Genomic DNA, 21,666 nt, shown 5'->3' with positions numbered 1-21,666 from the left:
CTCTTTTTTTTTTGTAAATTGTTTTTTGTGTTTTCTGTTGGCAAAAGTTTGTTTGCCTCATGCATTATTAACCCGCTTAGCGAGTGGGTAGACTGAGTGCTAATGAGGATGGTAGGTGGATGGGCGGATGGGTGGATTGGGCAGCGGAAGCGGCGTGACCGCAGTGAAGCATTTGAAAATTTATGACCGAAAAAAGAAACTTTAAACATTTTAATGATAATGCGCATTTAGGAGTGTGTACCCAAGGCTTTTAAAAAAGGCTTAGCCAGCTTAACTAGCAAAAGTTGTAGACGAGCCACGACCCGTAACATCCTCCCGCCACTCTTGTCCTGTCTCGTCTATGTAGCCAAAGTTGGCAACCAAACTGCTTCTCATTCAAACGCATAAGCGTGAATATTGAATTAGATGGAAAAGTTTTGTAGTAGAAAGAGAATTGAGATACGAATATATTCATATATTCATATGAAAGCAATTCCATTCAAAGTGTACATACATATATAGTCCTTTATTTATTAACTTGGCTTTTATTAGAGTAGATAGCATAGATTTATATTTGTTTTTTTCCATCAATTCTTTCATCAGTTGCAATTCTGTTAGGGATGATAGCGAAAGCATTTCTCTTGTTCACATATCAAAATGTAGGAAATATTTTTAATCCGTTTAAGTGTACAGAGGTCCAAGCCTCCTTGGCTAGCATTAAGTGAGCCAAGTGAATGTGACGGAAATGAACAACAATAGCAACAAGCATCTGAGCCAGCGATGAGTGAAATAGAATGATGGAGGTGGTGGATGGAGACGGAGAAATTGTTGCGAATGCGATTGAGAGCTGGCAAGAGAGCTGAGGGAGACTCGTAAGTAGCTGATAGCTGAGTGAATCGTTTGCCTTTGGGAGTTCTGGGGGGAATTTACTGCCCTTGCAGTAGTTGAGCTACCAAATGTTTGTTGATTGCAAAGGATACTCAGCGAGGACATTGGCGACAATAAGCCACACAACCAAACAAACATACTAATACACGCACACACGTTGTTGATGGTGGGATGGGTGGTTGGGTGGTTGGGTGGAATGTGGGTATAATAGACAAATAACTGTGTCCCCTTTTGCCTTTTGCCATCCTTCTTCTACACTCTGGCTTCCTTCCTGTAATGAAGACAACGCTTTTGCCCCATGTTAAGCCATACTTAAGGTTGCTGACAATTGGCCGGACAATGCTCTAGCTCCTGTTGAAACGGAATATCCATAGAGGAACGCCTGATACTGGTCGCCCATTAAAGCACCCCCCAGAACACAATGGACAACCCAAGTTTTATGGGAGGCCGCTTAGATTAGCTTTTTATTACTGGTATTAATTGCTATTAGTCGAAGTTAATAAAGTTGATAAAGCAATTTGGCTTTTGGCGTTTATTGTAGCCGGGCTATGATTAGTGAGCGGCCATAAAAATAGCTACAGGATTTGCATTTACTTTAATCAGAAATTCACCATCTCATCCAAAGCTTCCGGAATGTGGACTGTGAATTTAGCAAGCCTTTTTGTGCCAGTTTCCACCCGCTGTCAGCGCCATGTGGCGCTTGAAATTGTAATATTAGTTAATTTGGCTTAGCGCCCAGCAAACGTTGCGGTTGCATAATCAAAAATGAAATACGAGTATGCATTGCGGTCTGCCAGGGCCATTGCCAGAGCCTCAGAGAATGTTGCATACAAATCAGTGGTATAGCTAGCTCCAGTGTGCCACCTGCCTGCCAAGAAGCTTGTCAGGCTCAGCAGGTGTCAAAAGCAAATGTCGTCACCGTCGCCGTCGCCGTCGTCGTAGTCGGTGTTCGTTCTTTGTCCTCATTCCAAATATCATCATAGGTGTGGTACTCGGATGGATGGATAGATGGATGGATGGATGGATGGAAGTGTGCATGCAGAGAGCTTCACTTGCTGGTTGCCAGTTACCCATTTGCCTGGCTCATTCACATGCGGTTAGTCAAAGCAACGACGTGACGCACTGCTGCTGCTCCTGCTACTAGAGCAAAACCAAAAGCAAACTCCTGCACACACCAAATGCCAAAGCAGAAGCCAAATCCTTTTGCCATCCAAATCGCGCACGTAAACAACAGCAGCTACAACACTAGCAAAATCATGACCACCTAAACAGCAAATTCTACACTTTGCTGCAGTTCGCAATACCAAAATTTGAGTTGAGCTCCATCAAAAGTGAGATAAAGTGCATTCAAACAAAGGCATTAACGTATTGCGCAAATGATACTGCCAACTACGTTTTGTTGCCAATGGCTTTAAAAACAAAGAAAAACTAAAGACGAATGCCAAAAGTTATAGGAAATCCAAATTCTTACTAAAATGTAGTCAAAATATATAATATTCTGTCTATTGGAAGTGATTATTTTGTACTTGTTATTAAGTCAAGACTTGATAGATAAAAGAAAGAAATTCCCACACATGCTAAATTCAAGTTCAGAGGTCTTAAATCTGGGTTGCCACAATAGACAATAATATAATTATATAATAATATATAATATATTACAAACCATATTATTCAGTTTCAAGACTGTATTTTAAGTTAAAATTTTTAACTCATTCTTGCTTAACTTTTGTATATTCACAACTCTTGAACTTGATAATTATCTTTTAACATTTGATTCAAATTATATATTTATATAAACAAACTCAAATATATATTTTTGAAGCCGTCCTCGGTAGATAGGTCATAAAGTTTATAGATTATTAAAGCTAACATAATTCTTCCATTCTTTCCTTTAGCTTTAGCAGTATTTGTTTATTTAGATTAAAGCTGAATTTTATATTTAAGAGTTGTGAGCTTTTTTTTAAATATTGCATTTTTAGATTCTAGAACAATCTGTTTGATGTCTTTTATGGCACTTAAATCAGCTTAGTTTTCATTTTCTTTATTTTTGGCAAGATTCAAGAAAATTTGCCTCAAATAAAGTTGCAAGCTGACATGGAAAATATCTGGGCGTTTGCTTTAGCTCAGCCAAAATATTGTTGTCATAAAGTTAATGATTTATAATGGTCGTGTCGAGGGCCAGAGAGGAGACTGAGTTCTCCAATGCTGTCGCAGCCAGTCATCCGGGCGAAAAGAGACCGCAAAACGCACACACCCCAAGCAGTTCAGCCATGCGAACAACTTGTACAAATTTTTCACACTTGCCAGCAAACAGTGTAGAAAAAAAAAAAGAAATAAGAACTGAAAAGAACGGAAAAGAAAACTTTAGACTTTAGACGATGGTGTGCTCCTGGTTGCTGCGGTTGCTTTTCACCTTGGGGACCTTTTTAAAGATTTACGATGCCGCATATGCCTATAGGTCATAGGTAGGTGCCCAGTGATGGCAACGATGCGATGCCAAAGCAGACGACATAAAGGAGAAAGGGAGCCCAGACTAAAAATTGTTGCATTTTTCAAAGTAAAGTGGCAATGACAGCCGCAGCAGACGACAACGACGACGAGGTCGATGTTGTGTGGCCACAGTCGGTGTTGCTGTTGCTTTTGCTGTTGCTGTTGCCGTTGTCGTCTGTCGTCTATGTGGTTGGTAGCCAGAGCAATGTCACCGCAGACTTTGACATACATTTATTTTTATTATTTACGATGACTTAGACTCCAACTGGGGTTGAGGGTGGTGAATGACAAGTCAGAAGTCGGACAGTCAGCCTATCTGGTGAGCTCCATCTTTAATTCTTTAAATAGACTGACTGGCAGTCGGGACAGTTGCGTTTTGCTGCGGCTGCTGCTGCTGCTGCTGCTCGCTATGTCCTTGCCTGATAGCCTTTTGTCTGAGTGCTACATTTAAGCAGCTGTGTGAATGTGTCAGTGAGTGTGTGCGTGTGCGTGTGTGTGTGGGGGTTGGGTCTGTGTCGTTTATCATGATTTACTTACCGCCACGCACTTCACATGTCAACACAATATTATCGCCTTCTAGCAATGGACCCACTGCGCCAGCCACATCTCGACCCGAGGCATCGTACACGAGTATTTGATGCGGAGGAACTGCAAACAGCGAGAAGAGAGAAGAGTGGTTGCGAAACAAGAATCACAAGGATTTAATGGATGCCATTGCAATGCATTAAGACCAGAATCCTCTCTACTTACCAATAACCGTTAAATTAATTCTATGATTACGGGTGGGCGAGTTTTGAAAGTCAACGCGGCAGCGGTAAACCTGTTGATAGTCATGAAAGTGCAATAAAAAACAGCAGCAGGGAAAAAGGAAAAACGAAAAAAAAAATATATATATTTTTATAATGTAGCATACTTTTCTGCGCAATTATTTTTTTTCACCACTTACGCCCTCATCATCCAGTTGTATATTGTCCACAGATAATTTGGCTGGCTGCTGTCCGGTAACAAAATACGCACGTGGCCCAAATGAGTTTGTATCCGACCAGTAGAGAGCCTTCTCGAAGGGTCGTCCACGCACATCGAAACTGCAAAAAGGAAAAAGGGAAAGCGGAAAAACGTGTCCGTCACATAAATGTTAAAAGTTGCCTAAGTAGTTGCTGCTACTGTTATTTGCCATCTCTGCTGTATATCTTAGCTTCCCGGAGGGAAATGCAAAAAAAACGACAGAAAAAAAATTACCAAACAGAACAGAACGAGAAACCTAAATATTGTCGATAAGTTGTGTCAGCAAATGTGCCTCCTAAAGCATTTGAGTTGTCGCAGCGGAGGTCGTAAATTTTAATGCCTGCTAAAATGTGGAGTTGGAGTAAAAGTGTTTGATTCTTCCGTTTTTTCCATTTGTTTTGCCCTTATGTTTTTGGGTAGAGAGAAGAGCAGAGAGTTCTTTAAGGACCTTATCCAAATATCTACAGATGTCACAAATACATTTTTCCCATATTAGTATAAGGAATAATAAATAATTTTCTTTCTATGCCACCATAATGAAATTTATGGACATTTCAAAAATAGATACATATTTAAATTTAAATGAAATTTATCTAATCTATATACATATATTAACTGATTTGAGTACTTAATACCAACTTGCTAAAGGACAGACAAGGACAAGGACGTGTGTCACCAATGGCTAATGTAAGTTATATATATATTTCTAGCAATTGCAAAATTTATGTAAAACTTTGGAATTTTGGAAATATTTTAAAGCAAGTTGAGCCTGAAATTTCACACTTCACTAAAATGACCCTTTTCCTTTCCATGCAAAGCAAGAACCGTATATAACTGAGGCATCGAACGGACTAACGGTCGAATTGTGCCAGCGGGCAAAGGCGAATGGAAAAGACGTACCCTGAGCATAAATTTGCACGCAACTAATTTCTTCCGTTTCGCATTATTTTCACAGCTCGGCCGACGCGTCGGTCGGACACAACGTTTGCAATTTTGCGCATTAAAAAGCCTGACGTGCTATCTTTGGCGCTTTTATTGTATTTGTTAATGTCCGTCCATCCGAGGGTTGGCCATACGCTAGATACGTACTGGGGGAGTCATACATACATACGTATGTACCTACATATATAGCAGAGATCCCAACAGACAAACGCCGAGTGCCGCAAATGACTTGGCAATGGCCAAGTCCCCGCGCAAGTTGTGACCCTTTGTTGTTTCCGTCATCGTTGTTGTCGTCGGAGTCGTCGTTGTCGTCGTCGTCGTCGTCGTTTGCTATCTATGACTTGGCTTTGCTTTTGGGCCCCATTGCCTTCATTGTCTCGCTCCTTCTTTCGTTTGCGGTTAGTCGAGCGGTTTGTCATTGTGCCGGCTGACTGCCAGCCGTATTGTTTGCTCCTTTAAGTGGTTTTTTATCATTTTGCCGCTGACACAATTTATATCCGGTGCTCATATTTCTTATGCTTATCACAAGGCGTTGCCGTCTCTGTTTCATTCAATGCCCCCTGCACCCCCTTGGGAACCTACCTACCCCATCTTTGGTTTTTGTGGTGTCTATGTCATGTGTTGTCCAATTTCTAATTATTTTCAAAATGCAGTAAGCCATGCTATGCATAAATTACTCCTTTTAAGCCATGCTTGAGCCACGTTCGCGGCCGAAGCACGTTCCCTAATTAGCCTAATTAAATATATGCAAGAAAATGTAAACAACAAACAAATGTACGAACCAAAAAGAGAAAGAGATAGAAAGACAGCGCGATGGAGAGATGGAGAGGGTGAGAAAGGTAGTGGAACCCACAATCATCTTCTTTATTTTTGTTGTATTCAAAATTTATTTAAAAGCGGGTGCGATTTAGGCATTATTACCATCAACCAGCTCCCTTCTACTGCGAAGAAGGATCCAGCAGGTTTTAATTTTGCGCATTTGCAAACAATAGAAAAACGCCAAATAGCCAACAAAAGGCAGGCAACGATAAGGTGGCAGAACCCAAGGAAGGTTTGCATCCTGTCCTAGCTCTCTGGCCTCTGTGTTGACGTTGTGTTTTCTCTTTTCTTGGCCTTAGGAAACAATAATGCCAAGTTTGCACAATGAGCAAAGCAAAACGGCAAAGAAACACACACACAAAAAAAAAGGAAAAAAATAAACGCCAAATGCTCGAGCAGTAAAAATTGTAAAGAAAAAGCAAAAAGAAAAATAGAATAAGTTCTGTGCGTTAAATTAAAAGCGACGAATTAAAAATACTGTGGAAATAAGCCGAGATAGCAGATACCCATTAACCAAGAGTCACATAAAATATACAAAATGAAGAGTAATTTGGCTTAAGGAAATTCTTTTAAGTGACTGATATCAAATTAAAATATTTTGGTACCTGTATATACCTGACTTTCTATAGGGTAACCAAAAATAACAAACTGGGCCAAGAAGAGAAGACAACATTGTGGCAGTTGCAGAAATGTTGACTGTCGCCCAAAAGGATGAGTTGGCTGGGGAGGTAACCAACGTGGAAAAGAAATAGAAGCAGCGAAGCCAAGTGGTCGACTTCTCCTCGCCCAATTGAAGAGTTTGCCTTTGGTCTCATTCACATTCTACTTTCCCATCCACCATCTCAACCATCTGATGGTCGTCCATTTCTTTTGTCTTGGTTCGCTCTCTTTTTTCCAACAATTAGTTGAGTTTTATTTATTTTGCGTTAATTGGTAGCACTTTATCTTCTGCCTGGAATGAATGAGCTGCGTTCTTTAAACAAATCCCCATGCGGACCTTGAACTGGACACACTGCATGGTTGGTTGGTAATTACGTTCTGGTTTCGGTATTTCTTTTTGTCCCCCGCCCAAACTTATTTTAGGGCTTGGCCTAAACTTTCTGCTCATTTGCTTTTTTTGTCTCCTCTTGTTTTTTTTTTTCTGCTGGTTGGTTGTTTCTTTCTTTTTTTTTTGTCGGTGTTTTTAGAAAGTCTAATCGTCCAGCCCCGCCTAGCCCCGAAATCCAATATAAAGTAAGCTTCTCATATTGCCATTTAATGTTGTTGTTTCCCCTCTCTCTTTCTCCCTCTCTCTCTCTCTCTTTCTCTCCTCCTTCTTCGTCCCTGTTATTTTGCCTTTTTTATTTTGTAACGCTTACAAAATCCTATTCAAAAAGATTGCAAAAGGGCTAAGCGGGGAGACCGACAGCAAGAAAAAAAAGGACCAAAAACTTTGCACTCACAATATCCATTGAATAATTTTATGACAATATGTGTCAGAGCGTGTCGTTGGACGTATCCCTACTACCTTTTCCCCTCTCTCTTTCTCTCTCTTGTCATCCTGGGTTGTGTCTGTTGGTGTCCCAACAGTTTAAACATATGCTGCTGCTGCTGTCAGAAACTAGCGTGGAGCAAAGAAAAAAAGTTAAATTCGTTGACTTCAATTATGCAACGCTCAGGTGAACTATAAAAGGTTTTAGTTTTGCGTTTCCAACGTTTAAGTTTTGTATCTAAAAAAAAAAAAGAGTTTTTCCTTTGAAAATTCTTTCACTCTTAAAAGTGTTGCCTACTTTTTTGGGCTGGACTTGAGCACGCGAATCAGAAGCCAAGTAAATCAGTCATTACCAGCAAAAGTGTTTCTCCTTAATTCCAATCAAATTGAAATGCCCAAAGTCTAAACTCCAAGGCTTTGACAGTTTGTCTATTTCAATTTTATTATTAACTGGGCAGGTGAAAATAGGTGAAAATGTATAGGTGAAATATATTGTCTAGATGTAAGTATCAAATTATGCATAAAAGAAAAGGGTTTACCGACACACAGCGGCAATTTCATTGTGCGCCAAAGCGCCAACAAAAAACAACAAAAAAAACCTACGACAAAACTGGCAACAAATTTTAAATTGGTTTTTCGCACAAAACAAACGCAACGGCAACTGTGAAGGGAAAATATGAAACAAAAACAACAGCAGCAGCAGCAGAAACAGAAAGGGGGGTGGAGTAGACTCACGCCTCCCCTTAAATGTACACACGTATATATACAAAAGTATGCAAATGGTTTTACTGCCCCTTTGTTTTTTTTTTACCAGATGCCCAACTGTCTTTTTCTTCATGCCCTTTTCGTCTCTCCCTCGATCTTTGTGTGTGGGTGTGTGTGTGTGTGTGTGTGTGTGTGTGTGTGTGTGTGTGTGTGTATTGGTATTATTATGGAGCCATGCTGTGTAATATCTGTAAATTTCTTTTGTTATTGCCAACAACAGTTTTACCCTCAACCCATATCCAACTCCAACTCCAGCTACCACTCCCACGCCCGCTCGGACTCCCACTTTCAAGTTTCTCACCAAATCCCACTCTCATTTCGCGCTGTGTTGACATTTGTTGGCATCATTCCACACATTGTTGCCGCTGGTGTTTTTGTTTGGTTTTCGCTTCATCTTCTTCTTTACTTTTACTATATATAATTTGTACCATATGAATATAGGAGCAACAATAACAACAACCAATGAATAAAGGGGGTTAAAGAAAAAGGGGACAAACAAAACACAAGAACCGAAAACTGGAGAACCTGAAACTCCGCCTTCGCGCTTTTGTGGCCAAGTTCAAAATTTATGCAGTGTCGCCCAATAAATTCGGCAATAAATTCAAAATAAAAGTTTCATCTTGGGTCTTTGCCTATTTTGTAGTTATTTTGTTGCTTTGGGCCATTTTTTTTTTACATCAATTTCGTTGTTGTTTGTTTTTCTTATGCTCATCTTGTCCTTTTTGTTCCATTTTGTCACCATATTAGTATAAACTTACATGATAAAGATCAAGTCTAACTAAGCTTTAAAAGCGATTGATCTTCGAATAATTGAAATAAAACTTTAAAGGCGATTAATCCTTTATTAATTAAAAACAAGAATAAATTGTCATTGGGTTTGGTTGTTCTACGAAAAATTACTTTCTAGCTAACTTTTTGAGACAATCAAGATTTAAAGTTCTCCTTAAGGGAATTTCTTTTTAGATCTTTATATATCTTAATTGAATTCTTTATGGCAAGGACACTTAGTTTCAGTTTTAGTTTATGCAGCTTTTGAATGCAATATCTTCTAATTGAAAATCCATTTATTGTCTTTTTCTTTGACTCATTAAAAAGTTGGACATTAGAAAATGGAAATTCTAGCGGTTGCATTCACTTTTTGTCGAACTTAAGATTTTCAGCCACATCCCAACTAAAAATGCCACAAATGGAGCCGAAAAAAAGGGAATAAAACTGAAAAGGTCACAAAATCACGACGACTGTGGCATTGCTCAGCCTTAATGGCAGTCAAATGGCAAACTAGTGTAGCAATGCAAACCAAAGTTTAGTGGCTACAAAATCGATTTGCATGTGCCTCTTGCATTTCCTTACTTTATACTCACTCTCTGTGTCTCTTGCCTTCTCAACCTTGCACACTCAACCACCCACACACACACACACATACATGCATATGCGACTTAATTACAGTTTTAAATATCCCCATCTAACCTGAAATTTGCACAGTTCCTACTGCTGCTGGTCGTAAAATCCCGAAAATGCACTCGAGTTAATTGCCTCTGGCTCGACTTTTCGGTTGCCTTTACTTTTGCCCTGCCCTGTCCCTAACGAAACGCCGGATAGCTTCTCATTCATACTGCTGACTTGCTTCCGTCTGCTGCTGGCTTTTATTGCCAGCCATTTTGAATACCATTTCGTGGTTTATTACTTTTGTGGCAGACCGATTTCGATTCTCAAGTAGTAGTTGAGCGCCCAAGTGCATGGCACTCACACAGGAGTCCACACATACACACACACACTCACACACTCTTACGACCCCACATACGACCAACGCCTAAAGTGAATGCACTTTCGATTGCCCGTGCCGTATCGCCAGAAAGTAGACTATATTTATGGCCAACGCCACGCCACAATGGCCACCGCTGTCGATTATGGCAGTTAGCCCGGTACAAGGATTACGTCGCCTTTGACAATCATACAGCAGAGTCCAGTTCAGTAGGCTTGGCCGTAAAGGCGTTTGGAATCCTATGACCCAGAAAACATATTCACCTCCCATAGGCGTAGTAGAGTGATTTGTAAACGAACTCTGAAAGTTCAATAGGTATAAAGGCTAGAAATATTAAATGTCAGAATCTATTCTCCAATTTACTAGTTGTACGCAACTAGAATTCACTTAATTGCTTAATGTATTAGCTGATTGAATCAAACTTAAACTGTAATTAATTAAACGTTGCTGCATGTTAATTATTGGGACTATAATTTGTTTGGCCTTTCCTTAGTCCATTTAACGATTTCTATTAATAGAAAACATAATTGGAATCGAAATTAATAATTCATCATTAATACATGGACAATGAAATAAATTCAATTGGTTAAAATGGTTAAAGAGCAATCCTTTATTTATGTTGGTATCCTTTGTTAAAGATTAATTTAATGGAAATCGGAGAGTAATAATTGAAATTTAAACACATGACCCTGAAGGCAAGTTATGTAAGTTGATGCTGGATCATCTCTTCCATCTCATTCGCCTCCTGAACTCAAGTTGATCTACGTCCCTGATTTCAAGTGTCGTTTGCCTGTGCATCAAATTTCATTATTTAAGCGGCTGCAAAGCATTCTCCACAGGGCCAACAAGCGTCAGGCTTTAAAAATCAATTAACCTTGATTGTGGCCACCTCGTGTAGGTGGGCGTTTTCTTTGTTTGTTTCGGTTTTTTTGTCTACTTTTTTTTCCTGCTTTTTCCATTTTCCTGTATTTTTTGTTTTGTTATTCTTTTCATTTTATCGATGCTGCTGGGTTTAACATTGCCTTTGCCTTTGTTTATTATGTAGGCTTTTGCGGACGTTGACGACTACCGTTGCCAATGCCATTTTTGATGGTTTGCAATATTGAACGTGACAGTTGGCCTGTTCTTGTTCTCATCCTCCAACGCCATCCTCCCGCCGTTGCTGTTCCTAACCTCTCCCCTGATCGTTTCGCCCTCTTGTTTTCTGTAATCTGGTTTTATTCTCCTATATTCGTTACAGGTGGCTGTCATGGCAAATGTTAATTTTAATAATGGCCCTTTTGGTTTTTGTTTCTTTTCTCCTCGCCTTTTTACCTTACCCCTCTGATATTTTTTTTCCCTCAATCGGCCACAATTCATAACAAATAAATATATAAGTATAAAGAAATCTTATGAAAATCGCATTTCAAGGGTCAAAGTCAGCACAAAGAGGGAAAATATGGGTGCAAAAAAAAGGGATATCGACGAAGAGAAAGTGAAGTGGACAGGGAGGGGAAAAAGAAACAAATCCCAGCGAGATTTCGGGCCATAAAAATTGACCCAAAAACCGAAATAGCGATAACCCTAAAAGTCCGGCTCAAACACACAACAACAAAGCAAAAGTTAACATTATAATTTTTAATATTTTTGCTTTTAGCCTTGTGGGCAATGACAGAGCCAGAGACGAGGACGAGGACGGGGACCAGGGACAGGCATTTTTTGGTCTTGGTTTTGGTCTTTGGCGTAAAGCTGTCAAATGCAGAGAACCCCTAGACAAGAGAACGCCGGATTGTGGTAGGTAGGCAGGCAGGCGAGACCGCCAGCTGTGACGTGCCTTTAGAAAATGTAGCAAACCTTCACACACACATCCTTACAAGACCATGCACATCTATAGCGTGTGCGTGTGTGTGTGTGTGTGAATGTTTCTTCAGGTTTCTATCGTCTCCTCACATGCTGCTTTCAATTTCGGCGCCTTTTCGAAGGTTTTTAGCTTTTGGTTTTGATTCCTTTTTAAACCCCATGCTGCTGTTGCCTTCGATTTCACGCAGAGCTGGCAATTTTTTATGCCACAACCCAAGGTCCTAGAAAGAGACTCCATCTTGATGCCTCTAGCTTGTTGTTATTTATTTGCTTTTTTGTTTTCTTTCATTTGAAGGCGAACGTGTGTGTGTGGAAAGGGAAATCGAATTCGAATCACTTGCGGATATTTTGGTTATAAAGTCGGAAATTTTTGCGACATTATTGTTTTCGACATTTTGTCTAGTTTCTTTTTTTGGGTTGATGGGAAGTGTGGAGTCAAAAGCATTGTCTACCCATATCTTCGCTTCTGCCGTCGCCACCATCTCTATTTCCATTATATGTTTTCTCATTTTTTGTTTTCTCATTTTTTTTTTTTTTTGGTTCTCTCTTCATCTTCAACTTCCTCTTTTGTCGCTTTGTCTGTGCAACAGTGAAATTTATTGCTTCCAATTGAGTGCACCAAAAACAACAACAGAAACAGCAGAAAACAACAATAACTAGAACAAGAACAACAAAAACAAGGAGCTAGCAGCAACAGCTCGTAAACAGCTCGCGCTTGTCCTTGATATACACGTGCGTCCCCATGTTTCTGTCTACCATTTTGTCCAGTGGTCCTTTCACCCACCCACACACACACACACACATTGACTGTCTCAGCATGCTGGCAACATATTGAAAAGGAAGCACATGTAAGCAAAATTGACAAGGCTAAAGGATATCGATGTCTGCTTATAATGTGCAACATATTAAATCCTAAAGCACACGTTCACAGCGCTCGCTCTATAAATAACAGCAGCCGAAACATTCGGAACAGCAGCAGCACGAGCTGCTTCCCGCAGGACTTTTTCTCTCCCACAACCCCACAATGTCACTTTGCTGCCATCTCCCCCGTTGCCCTGTCACCGCGTTACTCCCCACCCTAATCAAAGTCGCCGCCAAAACAGTTTTCACTTTGGCTCCCATTATTTTGCTGCCCTAGATGTCCTCCTTTACGTTGGTGTTGGCCCTGCGGCTAATATATGAGTCCATGTCGGGTCCTGTTGCCCCGCGTTACTCTTCCTGTTTGTCCTGACCTGGCATTGCTTTTGTTTTGTTTTCTTGGGTCATTCCTAGGCATATGTCGAGCAAGAGAGCAGGAGCGAGAGTCGAGCATTGTCGGCAGACTCGAAGTTGAGTTGATATTGATGATGTTATTAAAATAATAAATTATTTGAAAATTATGAACTGCTGCCATTTCTCATGATGTTGTCCGACCAGGAAGGAGCCATTCTAGCCTACTACATACATAAATCAAAAGGTAACCAACCAGCCCACTAGCAAGTCAGAAATTTCTCTAGCCAAAACTAGTTCTTTTAAAGGCAGATGCCAAAGAGGATAGCTTAAAGAGAGTGCTGAGGTTAAGGAAGGGCGTAAATGACTGCACTTAAGCTGATCTAGGGCACACAACCACAAAATAGTTGCTATGTAAGGTGAAATAATTACTAAATTGATGGCCTAACTTGCATTATCTACTCCTACGAATATAGCCTAGTTTTTGTTTTGTTTAGTAAACTTACCTATAGAGAGGTTTGCCAGCACTCTCACGAAACCATAGCACCATATATACACGATCATCTTTGGCCTCCGGCTCAATGTCACAGGGCAAGGATGCAGTGCGTCCCAGTACGGCTTCCACGGCCACTGTAGAAACTGCAATGAGAAATGAAATAAAAATGAAATTGCAATTAAATTTAGATACAATTTCTGACTATCAATACTTCGATTGTGGGTATGGGCAGGAATGTAATTGGTATGGAGTAAAACCTTTTTAAATGTCATGACAAAACTATTGCCAAAGTCATTAACACAATATGAAAATGTTCCCATTTTTGTTTTTGTTGTTTTGGCCACAATTACTAGACTCCTTCGTCGATTTCTTACAAATGTCAACAAAACGCTGCCTTTTAAGTGTCACGTTGACTTTGCCTCGCCTTCGTTATAGCCGGCATTGAACACGCAAGGCACCAAAGGCAAAGGCGCAAGCCAAGAGCAGGCAAACCGCACGACAACCAACCTCAAAAACCAGGACCTCATTCCACTTTCGCACTCCCCTTTCCCCTTTCTCCTTCTACTAGCTTTTCTAACCGCAATCGCCGCTGACGTTCGTCGTCTCTGTTGTAGTCGTAGTCGCATAATCACAACCAAGTACGTGAGTGGGAATATTAATGCTAAATTGACGACAACGACAACGACAACGATGACGTCGACAATGATGATGGCTATGGCACTGCCCACCTGCAATGGTGTGAGATTGGAATAGGGTGTTGCTGGCTGTTCGGTCGGTCGGTTGGTAGGTCGGTCTGCGATTTCATGGCGGCCTCATCTTTTGCATTTAAACTGCCAATTGATGTCAGTGGAAATAGATAAATGCCAAGGGCGTTAAGGTAATGGAGGCGAATGGAATAGCGAACTGTAGATTGGCAAACACTGCTAAAGTCAATCCAAGCAAATGACAATGGTTGGTGCTTTGGATTAAAGCTGCCTAAGATGGCGCACACACACACACACACATACACACGCACTTTGCTTTCTCAGTCCATTTGTCTGTACTTCCCGTAATTGTCCATTGGCGTGAGCAGACGTCGCATAACAATAGCTGCATGAAAAGGTGGTTTTTCTTTCGGTAGTTTTCGATTTATAGAAAATCGACTGGCTTATTAAATTGAGTGAACAAAATGATAAAGATATTAATTAGAATCCATGCAGAAAAAAAGAGAGGGACAGTTTAAGGCTAAAATTACAACTTTCTCTTTTACTAATTCTAATTCTCGATCAGCTTTTCTCGGGCTCAAAAAAAGATAGATTTGACTTGTTTATATAAAATCAACTAAGGATAAAATAAGAGTAGTTAGATATGATCAATTTATTTAACTTTACTCTTAAAGTGTACGACAAAAACTATAATTCTTTGAAATAAATTTATTGCTCAACTTTGCTTAAAACAATTTCCTTTAAATAAGTTGAAAGTTAATCCCATCTCTGGTTTTTTTCTATAATTGAGACAATCTTGTGTAATTATTAAGACATTTTGATATTCTAAGCTGTTAACTGTGAATTTTTGAACAGGAAAGTCCTTAAATCGTACATGTATGCATGCCAGAAATAAGAAAAGATTAAATTTTCTAGTCGACACACCTGTTCAGCTGTCAGGGCATCAAAAAACGTTCACGCATCCATCATGAACCTACTTTTCGAACCTGATGCTCATTAATACCCAAAAGGGAGCATCGCAATCATGTTACGCGTAATTTAATTTCTGGAGCCGCCACACACACACACACACACATATACACCCCCCACACACACACATTGAAACACACTCGCATTCGTATGTACAACAGAAAATTTCTCAGCTTGCAGACGATGCCAAAAATTGTTGACATTTATTTAATATGCGCACGTTTTATAGAAAAGCAATTCCCAGTCGTATAATTTATGGCACACTACAAAAATTTGCACATGAAAATGCCGCTCCCGCCGACCTCCAGATGTCGCCCCCTGGTCTCCACCAAAAAAAAAAACAGACGCACGAGCGGCCATCCACGCGTTGGCGGGCAGACAGACAATCCTACACACACACATAAATGTATGTAAACCGTTTTATGTAGATCTCTCTCTTTCTCTCTCTGACTGTATATCAAGGACTGACACAAAACATGGAAGCAATTTTCGTGCGTTTGTAATTCCCATGTAAGATGTCAAATTCTCAACGAGTAAAACGTACAGACAGCAAAGTTAGCCCCTCTATCAGTTAACTTCAGTCTTCGATGTCTCTTAGCCCCAAAGCGGGCGGCGGCAGTACCAGTTCCAGCAAATTGACATAATTTGTGATATGCGCCTCCGTCACCGCCTTCGCCATCGTCATCGTCATCGTCATCATCGACTTTGACGCTGTGCGCACCAGCGTAAGTGTGTAATGAGTGATTTACCCGTGAGGCACACACACACATGGGATTGAAAGAAACTCAGAGAGAAAGAGGGTGAGAGCGGGACGAAGAGGACCGCAGAATCAGGCAAGCAAAACCAACTGCCTGGATTTTAGACAAAGTGGCGCGTGCTGTGGCTTAGGTGGTAAGTCGTCAGTGAGGTCAGTGGACCTCCCACATGGAATTTTCGGAAGTTACCACTAACTTATGTATGCATTGCATTGCATTGATGGCAGAATTTCAAATTGACTAATGTCTTTCTCGGCTTAAACTGAGTTTGATTCAGTGTCCTTTCTATGGTTCAAAACCTGTGAACTTAAAGAACGAATCTAACAAAAGAAAGACTAAAGTGTTGAAGTTTCATGTTGAACCATTTTAAAACACTGTTTGACTTTAGTAAGAGTGAGTTTTTAAAAATTCTGTATTTTATCTGATTATATTTAAATCAAAGGTTAGTAAGATTGATTTGTTTACTTTCAAGATAAAATACTTAGACCTGATATTGTTTTCGAATCACATATATGTATATATGTATATGTTAAAAATTGTGTAAAAATTATATTCATTTGCCAGGAATAGAATCAAATCACTTTAAAAACAATTCATAAATGGAACCTAAGTTATTTTTGTCATCTTTACATCTTAATTTTTAATTCTGATTAAAAATATTAAGCAATATCATAATAAGTAGAATGCAACAGTTGAGTTTAGAGAGATAAATTTTGACTTTGACTTCACAATCTTTGTATATTTTGTATATGAACTTTATAACAAAAGCTGAATATTCGAATATAACACATTTCCGAATTTTAAAATAGTTTTTGTTGATGTAGTTAGGAAACTTTTTTTAAACTCACTGCTGAACTGCTCATCAATGAATCGGATATTGTTGCTTATCATTTGATCCTTTTTTATGTATTTTTCTATACAAATTTTCAGAAAATTGCCAACAGCTAGGCAACACATACTTAACGCACTTGCAAACATTCGCACACACACATACACACACACAGAGTGCGAGAAAGAGAAAGAGGGTGTGGGAAAAAAGAGAAACTCGCACCAACTGACAGTGGCATGTTGTTGAGCCCAGCTTCTTGGGTTATGCACATAGTATTTATATTTATATATATGTATATGTGTATATTATATATATAAGTTGTCTCTATATAAACGAAAGAAGCTGTGAAACTTATGCAAATTGCATTTCAGTGTCTGCGCAAAAGCCAACTCGACACAAAACACAGGACAGAGGCAGCAGCAGCAACAACAACGGTGCCTAAAAGTATGCAATGCTAACGCGCCTGGCTGCAAAGGCAAGAGGAAAAAAAAATGGTGGTAGAAAATGCGCATAATGAAATCCATGACTACGAAACGGCTGCTTCAGCTTCTTAAGCTTGGGCTTGGCTTTCTCCACATTCACGTTCCACTTTCGCGGCTTGCTTATACATCTTCGTTTGCTTTTGGTGTTCATGTTATTGTTGTTGTTGTTGTTGTTGTTGTTGCTGAGAGCGCCAAAGTTTTTCTTCTCATTTCACGCTAGAACCACAAGGATGGCAACAGCGACAACTACAACGGCAGCGACTAGTTTTGAGCATGGTAATTTTTGGAGCGCTTAAGTGCGTGTGTGTATATGTGTGTGTGCTCTTAACTGTAGACACTTGTAAAAATAGTGTGCGACTATATGGCAGCCACTGAGATGTCGTAGCCGACCCTGGCCAACGGCAATAGCAGCAGAAGCAGCAGCAGAAGCAGAAGCAGGTCACGTGTGGCATAAACGTGCCATTGCGTCAGGCGTTTGTTATTCTTGTTGTAGTTGTTGCTGCTCTTGCATTGTTATTGTTGTTTTGGGCGTAAGAAAATTCTTTAAATAAATATGTATGTATGTATTTGCATTATATGCAGTTGTATGCGAATGTATGTGTTTCCCATGCTCATACCCCAGCTCATGGTACTGTGCTGTCTTGCTGCGAATGTGTTTGTGTAATTGAGATGAAAGTTAATGGCTGGCATAGCATACTTTCGAGCGCCCAAATCGCAGGCTAACAAAATGCCAGACAATGCCAAAACATACACACACACACACACACCAACACAGACACTTGCATCTAAGGTGCGTTGGTGTATGTGTTTATGTACGAAAGTGAATGCCAACAACAAAGCGCTTTGTGCTATAATGCCTAAGTGGCACAAGGTAAAGTCGCATTGCTGCTGCTGCCTCTGCCTCTGCCTCGGGCATAGGTGTTGTTATACACGAGCCACGCCCACATTTCAAATCTGGTGTGGTATGTGTGTGTACTCACTATTTGCACTAATTTAGTTGAAAACAAACAAAGTCCTTTGTTCAATTTTCGCCTTTAGATTGAAGAAGAGAAGGCGAGCATGAAAAAGAAACAGAGTGAGAATGAGTTTTGCTAGATACTTGGCCATAGGCCCACTACAAAGACGAAGCCCACCTACAACAGCAGCAACAACATGTAAAAAAACAACAGCCAGTGGGCAAGTGTTAACCCATTTTCACACACACTCACAAGCAAAATGTACGTAATTAGCAAAGTAATTTTTTTACGCACTCTACAAAAACAGTGTTTAAAATTATGCCAAGAATTTGAAAGTGCAGTCTAGGAAATATCTCAAAAACTCTTAAGGGATATATTTACAGGTCACACGAAACTCTCTTTTATTTTGAAATGGAAAACTTATTATTTAAAGCTTGAATTTAAGCATAGAAGATCGATTCCAAAAGAAGAATAAAAGATAAATAAGAAATAAACAAAAAGAAGAGCGCCTAATTGGATAAAAGAATTAAAATATTTTTGTCAGTGTTTTAAATTTTGCATAAACTGCAATTAGAAGCCGAAAAAGCAGTTGGTTTTGCTGTTGGTGCTAAGCTACTGTCGTTGTTTCTGTTGTTTAAACGTCAAGCCAATTAGCATGCCAATTGCCAGCCTTGAGTCAACAAACTCAAATTCAATTCCGGCTTAATAAATAATATGGCCTGGACTAAGACAGCACAACTGGCAGCGGGGCGACTGGCAACTGTCATGTCAGCAAGCGAGCAAACGATAAAACACAAAAAGTGGGACAATAACAAATATTCACTTGGCTCGTCCCACCATCCAACCAATGGCAAAAGAACCGACAAGGCAAAGGCAAACTGACAAGCAAACACGCTTCTTGTTGTCTACATTATTATTGACCTTCAAGGGAGCGAGCTCTCTGCCATTGTCAAGAGATATATCGATAAGTGTGTGTATGTGTGTGTGTTTGCGGGGGACAGTTATTGATTTCTTTAAGGTTGAATATCAATCGATATTACCTAATCTTAAAGATAGATTGTCGCATCAGAAAAACTTAAGAAAAGAATCCTTGCAATTTAAAAAAAGTAAAGAATTCTACGGAAACAAAAAATAAGAAAAGATAAGTTTAGCTCAAATTACGTGGCATGCCAGAGCAACTCTTGATCCACAGTTCAAAGTGTTGCAACATTGCCACACACACACACACACACACCGAAAACCAATGACTCTGCCTCTGGGAGTGAGTGGATATTTTTTTTTCCTTTCTTCTATTGTTTTCTTGCTATGTGTAGTTTGATGCCTTGACCAGAAATTACATCAATTACGTCGACTTGTCTTCAACTAAGCCAAACCGAAAAAAGTAAGAATAACGAGTCGGGGGCAAAAAGACCAGACCAAGACCCAGACCCACACTACTCAAGTTCCTTTCCATCTAAGTTGCAGGTTTGCCGCTGCCACTTCAACTGGCATTCGTTTACCCTTTCTCCTGACCCTCGCACTTGTGCTAGCCTCCTTACTGCTCTTACAGTCTCTCGTATGTTTGCACATTTGACCCGAAGTGCATTGGTCATCACGTGTGGCCATGTGTCTGCATTTGAGTGCACTTTGGTGAGCAATTATTTTACGTTGAGGTCGCATTAGAGGTGCGCACCCTCGCTGCCCACAAAGTTCCTGTATGTGTGTAAGCGAGGGTTGGTTCATCAAAATAATTGAGATATGCAGTTTCAAATAAAATTTATTGGCTCATATATAGAGGTGGGATTTCGTTAACAGTTTACTTGCTGTTTATATACAGAATGTCCTGCCATATATGGCAACAGATCTTAAAGTTTTCTAGTTTCGTTTGGCAACCCTCGCAGCAAAGCCAAAAAAAAGGACTCCTATGACAACAGGAACTAGTGAATGCATAAAGTGCGAGAGGTTGCCCTAAACTTCTATTTCACCTAATGGTAGTTTTCCTACACAAGGGATCGAAGAGTAAAGATACAGAGAAAGAGAGAGAGAGAGAGAGAGAGAGAGAAAAAGAGATGAAGACTGGAACATAAGAGCAGCTGGCAGTAGATGTTAGTTGGTAGTCGCCAGACAGGCAGTCGGAGAACCCATATTGAAGTGGTGTTCGATGCCAGCATTTTGCAGCTGCATTGTCATGTCAACCGATAAATTCACACATACGTGCGCACACACCAACAAACAATTGGCACCTTTGGCAATCATTTTTTTTTGCGTTTTTTTTGGCCACGTTGAAATTGCAAGTTAAAGTTCGAATTGGAGCAGCTGCTCTGTGCCGAACAGTAACTCCAAGCCCCAAAGTTGTACTAGTGTCTGTGTATGTGTATGTGTATGTGTTTGTGTGCAGTGAACTGTTAGTTATGGTCGCTAGCAGGCCCAGTCTGTCCTGGCAAGGATCTTCCAACTTACAACGTGGCTTGCTTACCCAATGTCCATCAATTTAATGATGGGCTCTGTGGACTCGCAGGCACATGGCAGTTGTAGCAATTGTATACATGGGCGTGGTCAGAATCATCGGAATGTTAATAATGCCAATTGAAAGAATCGTTTTAAATTAGTTGATAAAAAAAAACAATAGCAACAACAACGCTGCACATGTTTTTTGTAACCAAATTAATTATATTGTGTGCATTAAAGCAATTTAAAACAAAGATTTCAACTACTAGTTGACTATTAAATACACTTTCTACACATGATTGTGTAATGAAATATTTAAATATTGTCTGCATTTTAATTATGCATAAGTAAGGGAATTTATATTAACTAATTCATTTATCTTTTTGCTGATGATGCACTAATTGGGGTTCTGCTGTTGCTATTGGTTTTATATTGGCATTATTCGTATATATGTATGTATGTGTGTACATGTGTATATACAATTCCTATATGTATTAACTGAGCAATTGAACAGTTGTTAATCAATTTTAATTACTCTCCCTGTCTCTCTTTCACTCTCTGCCTCGCTCTTTCTCTCTCTCTCTCTATCTATGGGTGAAACTACATTGTGTGCAGTTTGGAGAGCCGCATGCAAAAAAACATAGCATACTTATTTGCGAAAAGTTGAAAAAAGTTTTTTTGCCTACACCAAATGCCTATGGCAAACATTTTGGTAAAGATTTTCGCAAAGCTCTGCGATTTGCAGACAGTTAGACAAGGCAAAAGTTTGAATCAAACATGTGTGTATTTGTGTGTGTGTGTGTGTGTGTGTGTGTGTGGTTCTGTATGTGTTAGGATGTGTGTGGTTGCAGTGGAATTTGCAATTATTGCCGCTTAGCA

The 21,666-nt window shown here is 39.8% G+C and overlaps 1 protein-coding gene across 1 annotated transcript in view; it reads right to left on the bottom strand.

Annotated features, from left to right (window-relative positions):
* LOC6650477 overlaps positions 1-21,666 on the bottom strand; it is a 75,683-nt gene that overhangs the window by 22,357 nt on the left and 31,660 nt on the right. The window contains exons 2-5 of the mRNA XM_023180570.2: positions 13,676-13,808; positions 4,304-4,442; positions 4,108-4,177; positions 3,895-4,005 (exon numbers count right to left, since the gene is read on the bottom strand). Of these exons, the coding sequence (XP_023036338.2) occupies positions 3,895-4,005; positions 4,108-4,177; positions 4,304-4,442; positions 13,676-13,808 (453 nt within the window). The remainder of the gene's footprint in view (positions 1-3,894; positions 4,006-4,107; positions 4,178-4,303; positions 4,443-13,675; positions 13,809-21,666) is intronic.

Source organism: Drosophila willistoni, chromosome 3R, assembly GCF_018902025.1.
Source record: "Drosophila willistoni isolate 14030-0811.24 chromosome 3R, UCI_dwil_1.1, whole genome shotgun sequence".
Taxonomy (NCBI): Eukaryota; Metazoa; Arthropoda; class Insecta; order Diptera; family Drosophilidae; genus Drosophila; species Drosophila willistoni.
This window is presented reverse-complemented; position numbering and strand designations above follow the sequence as displayed.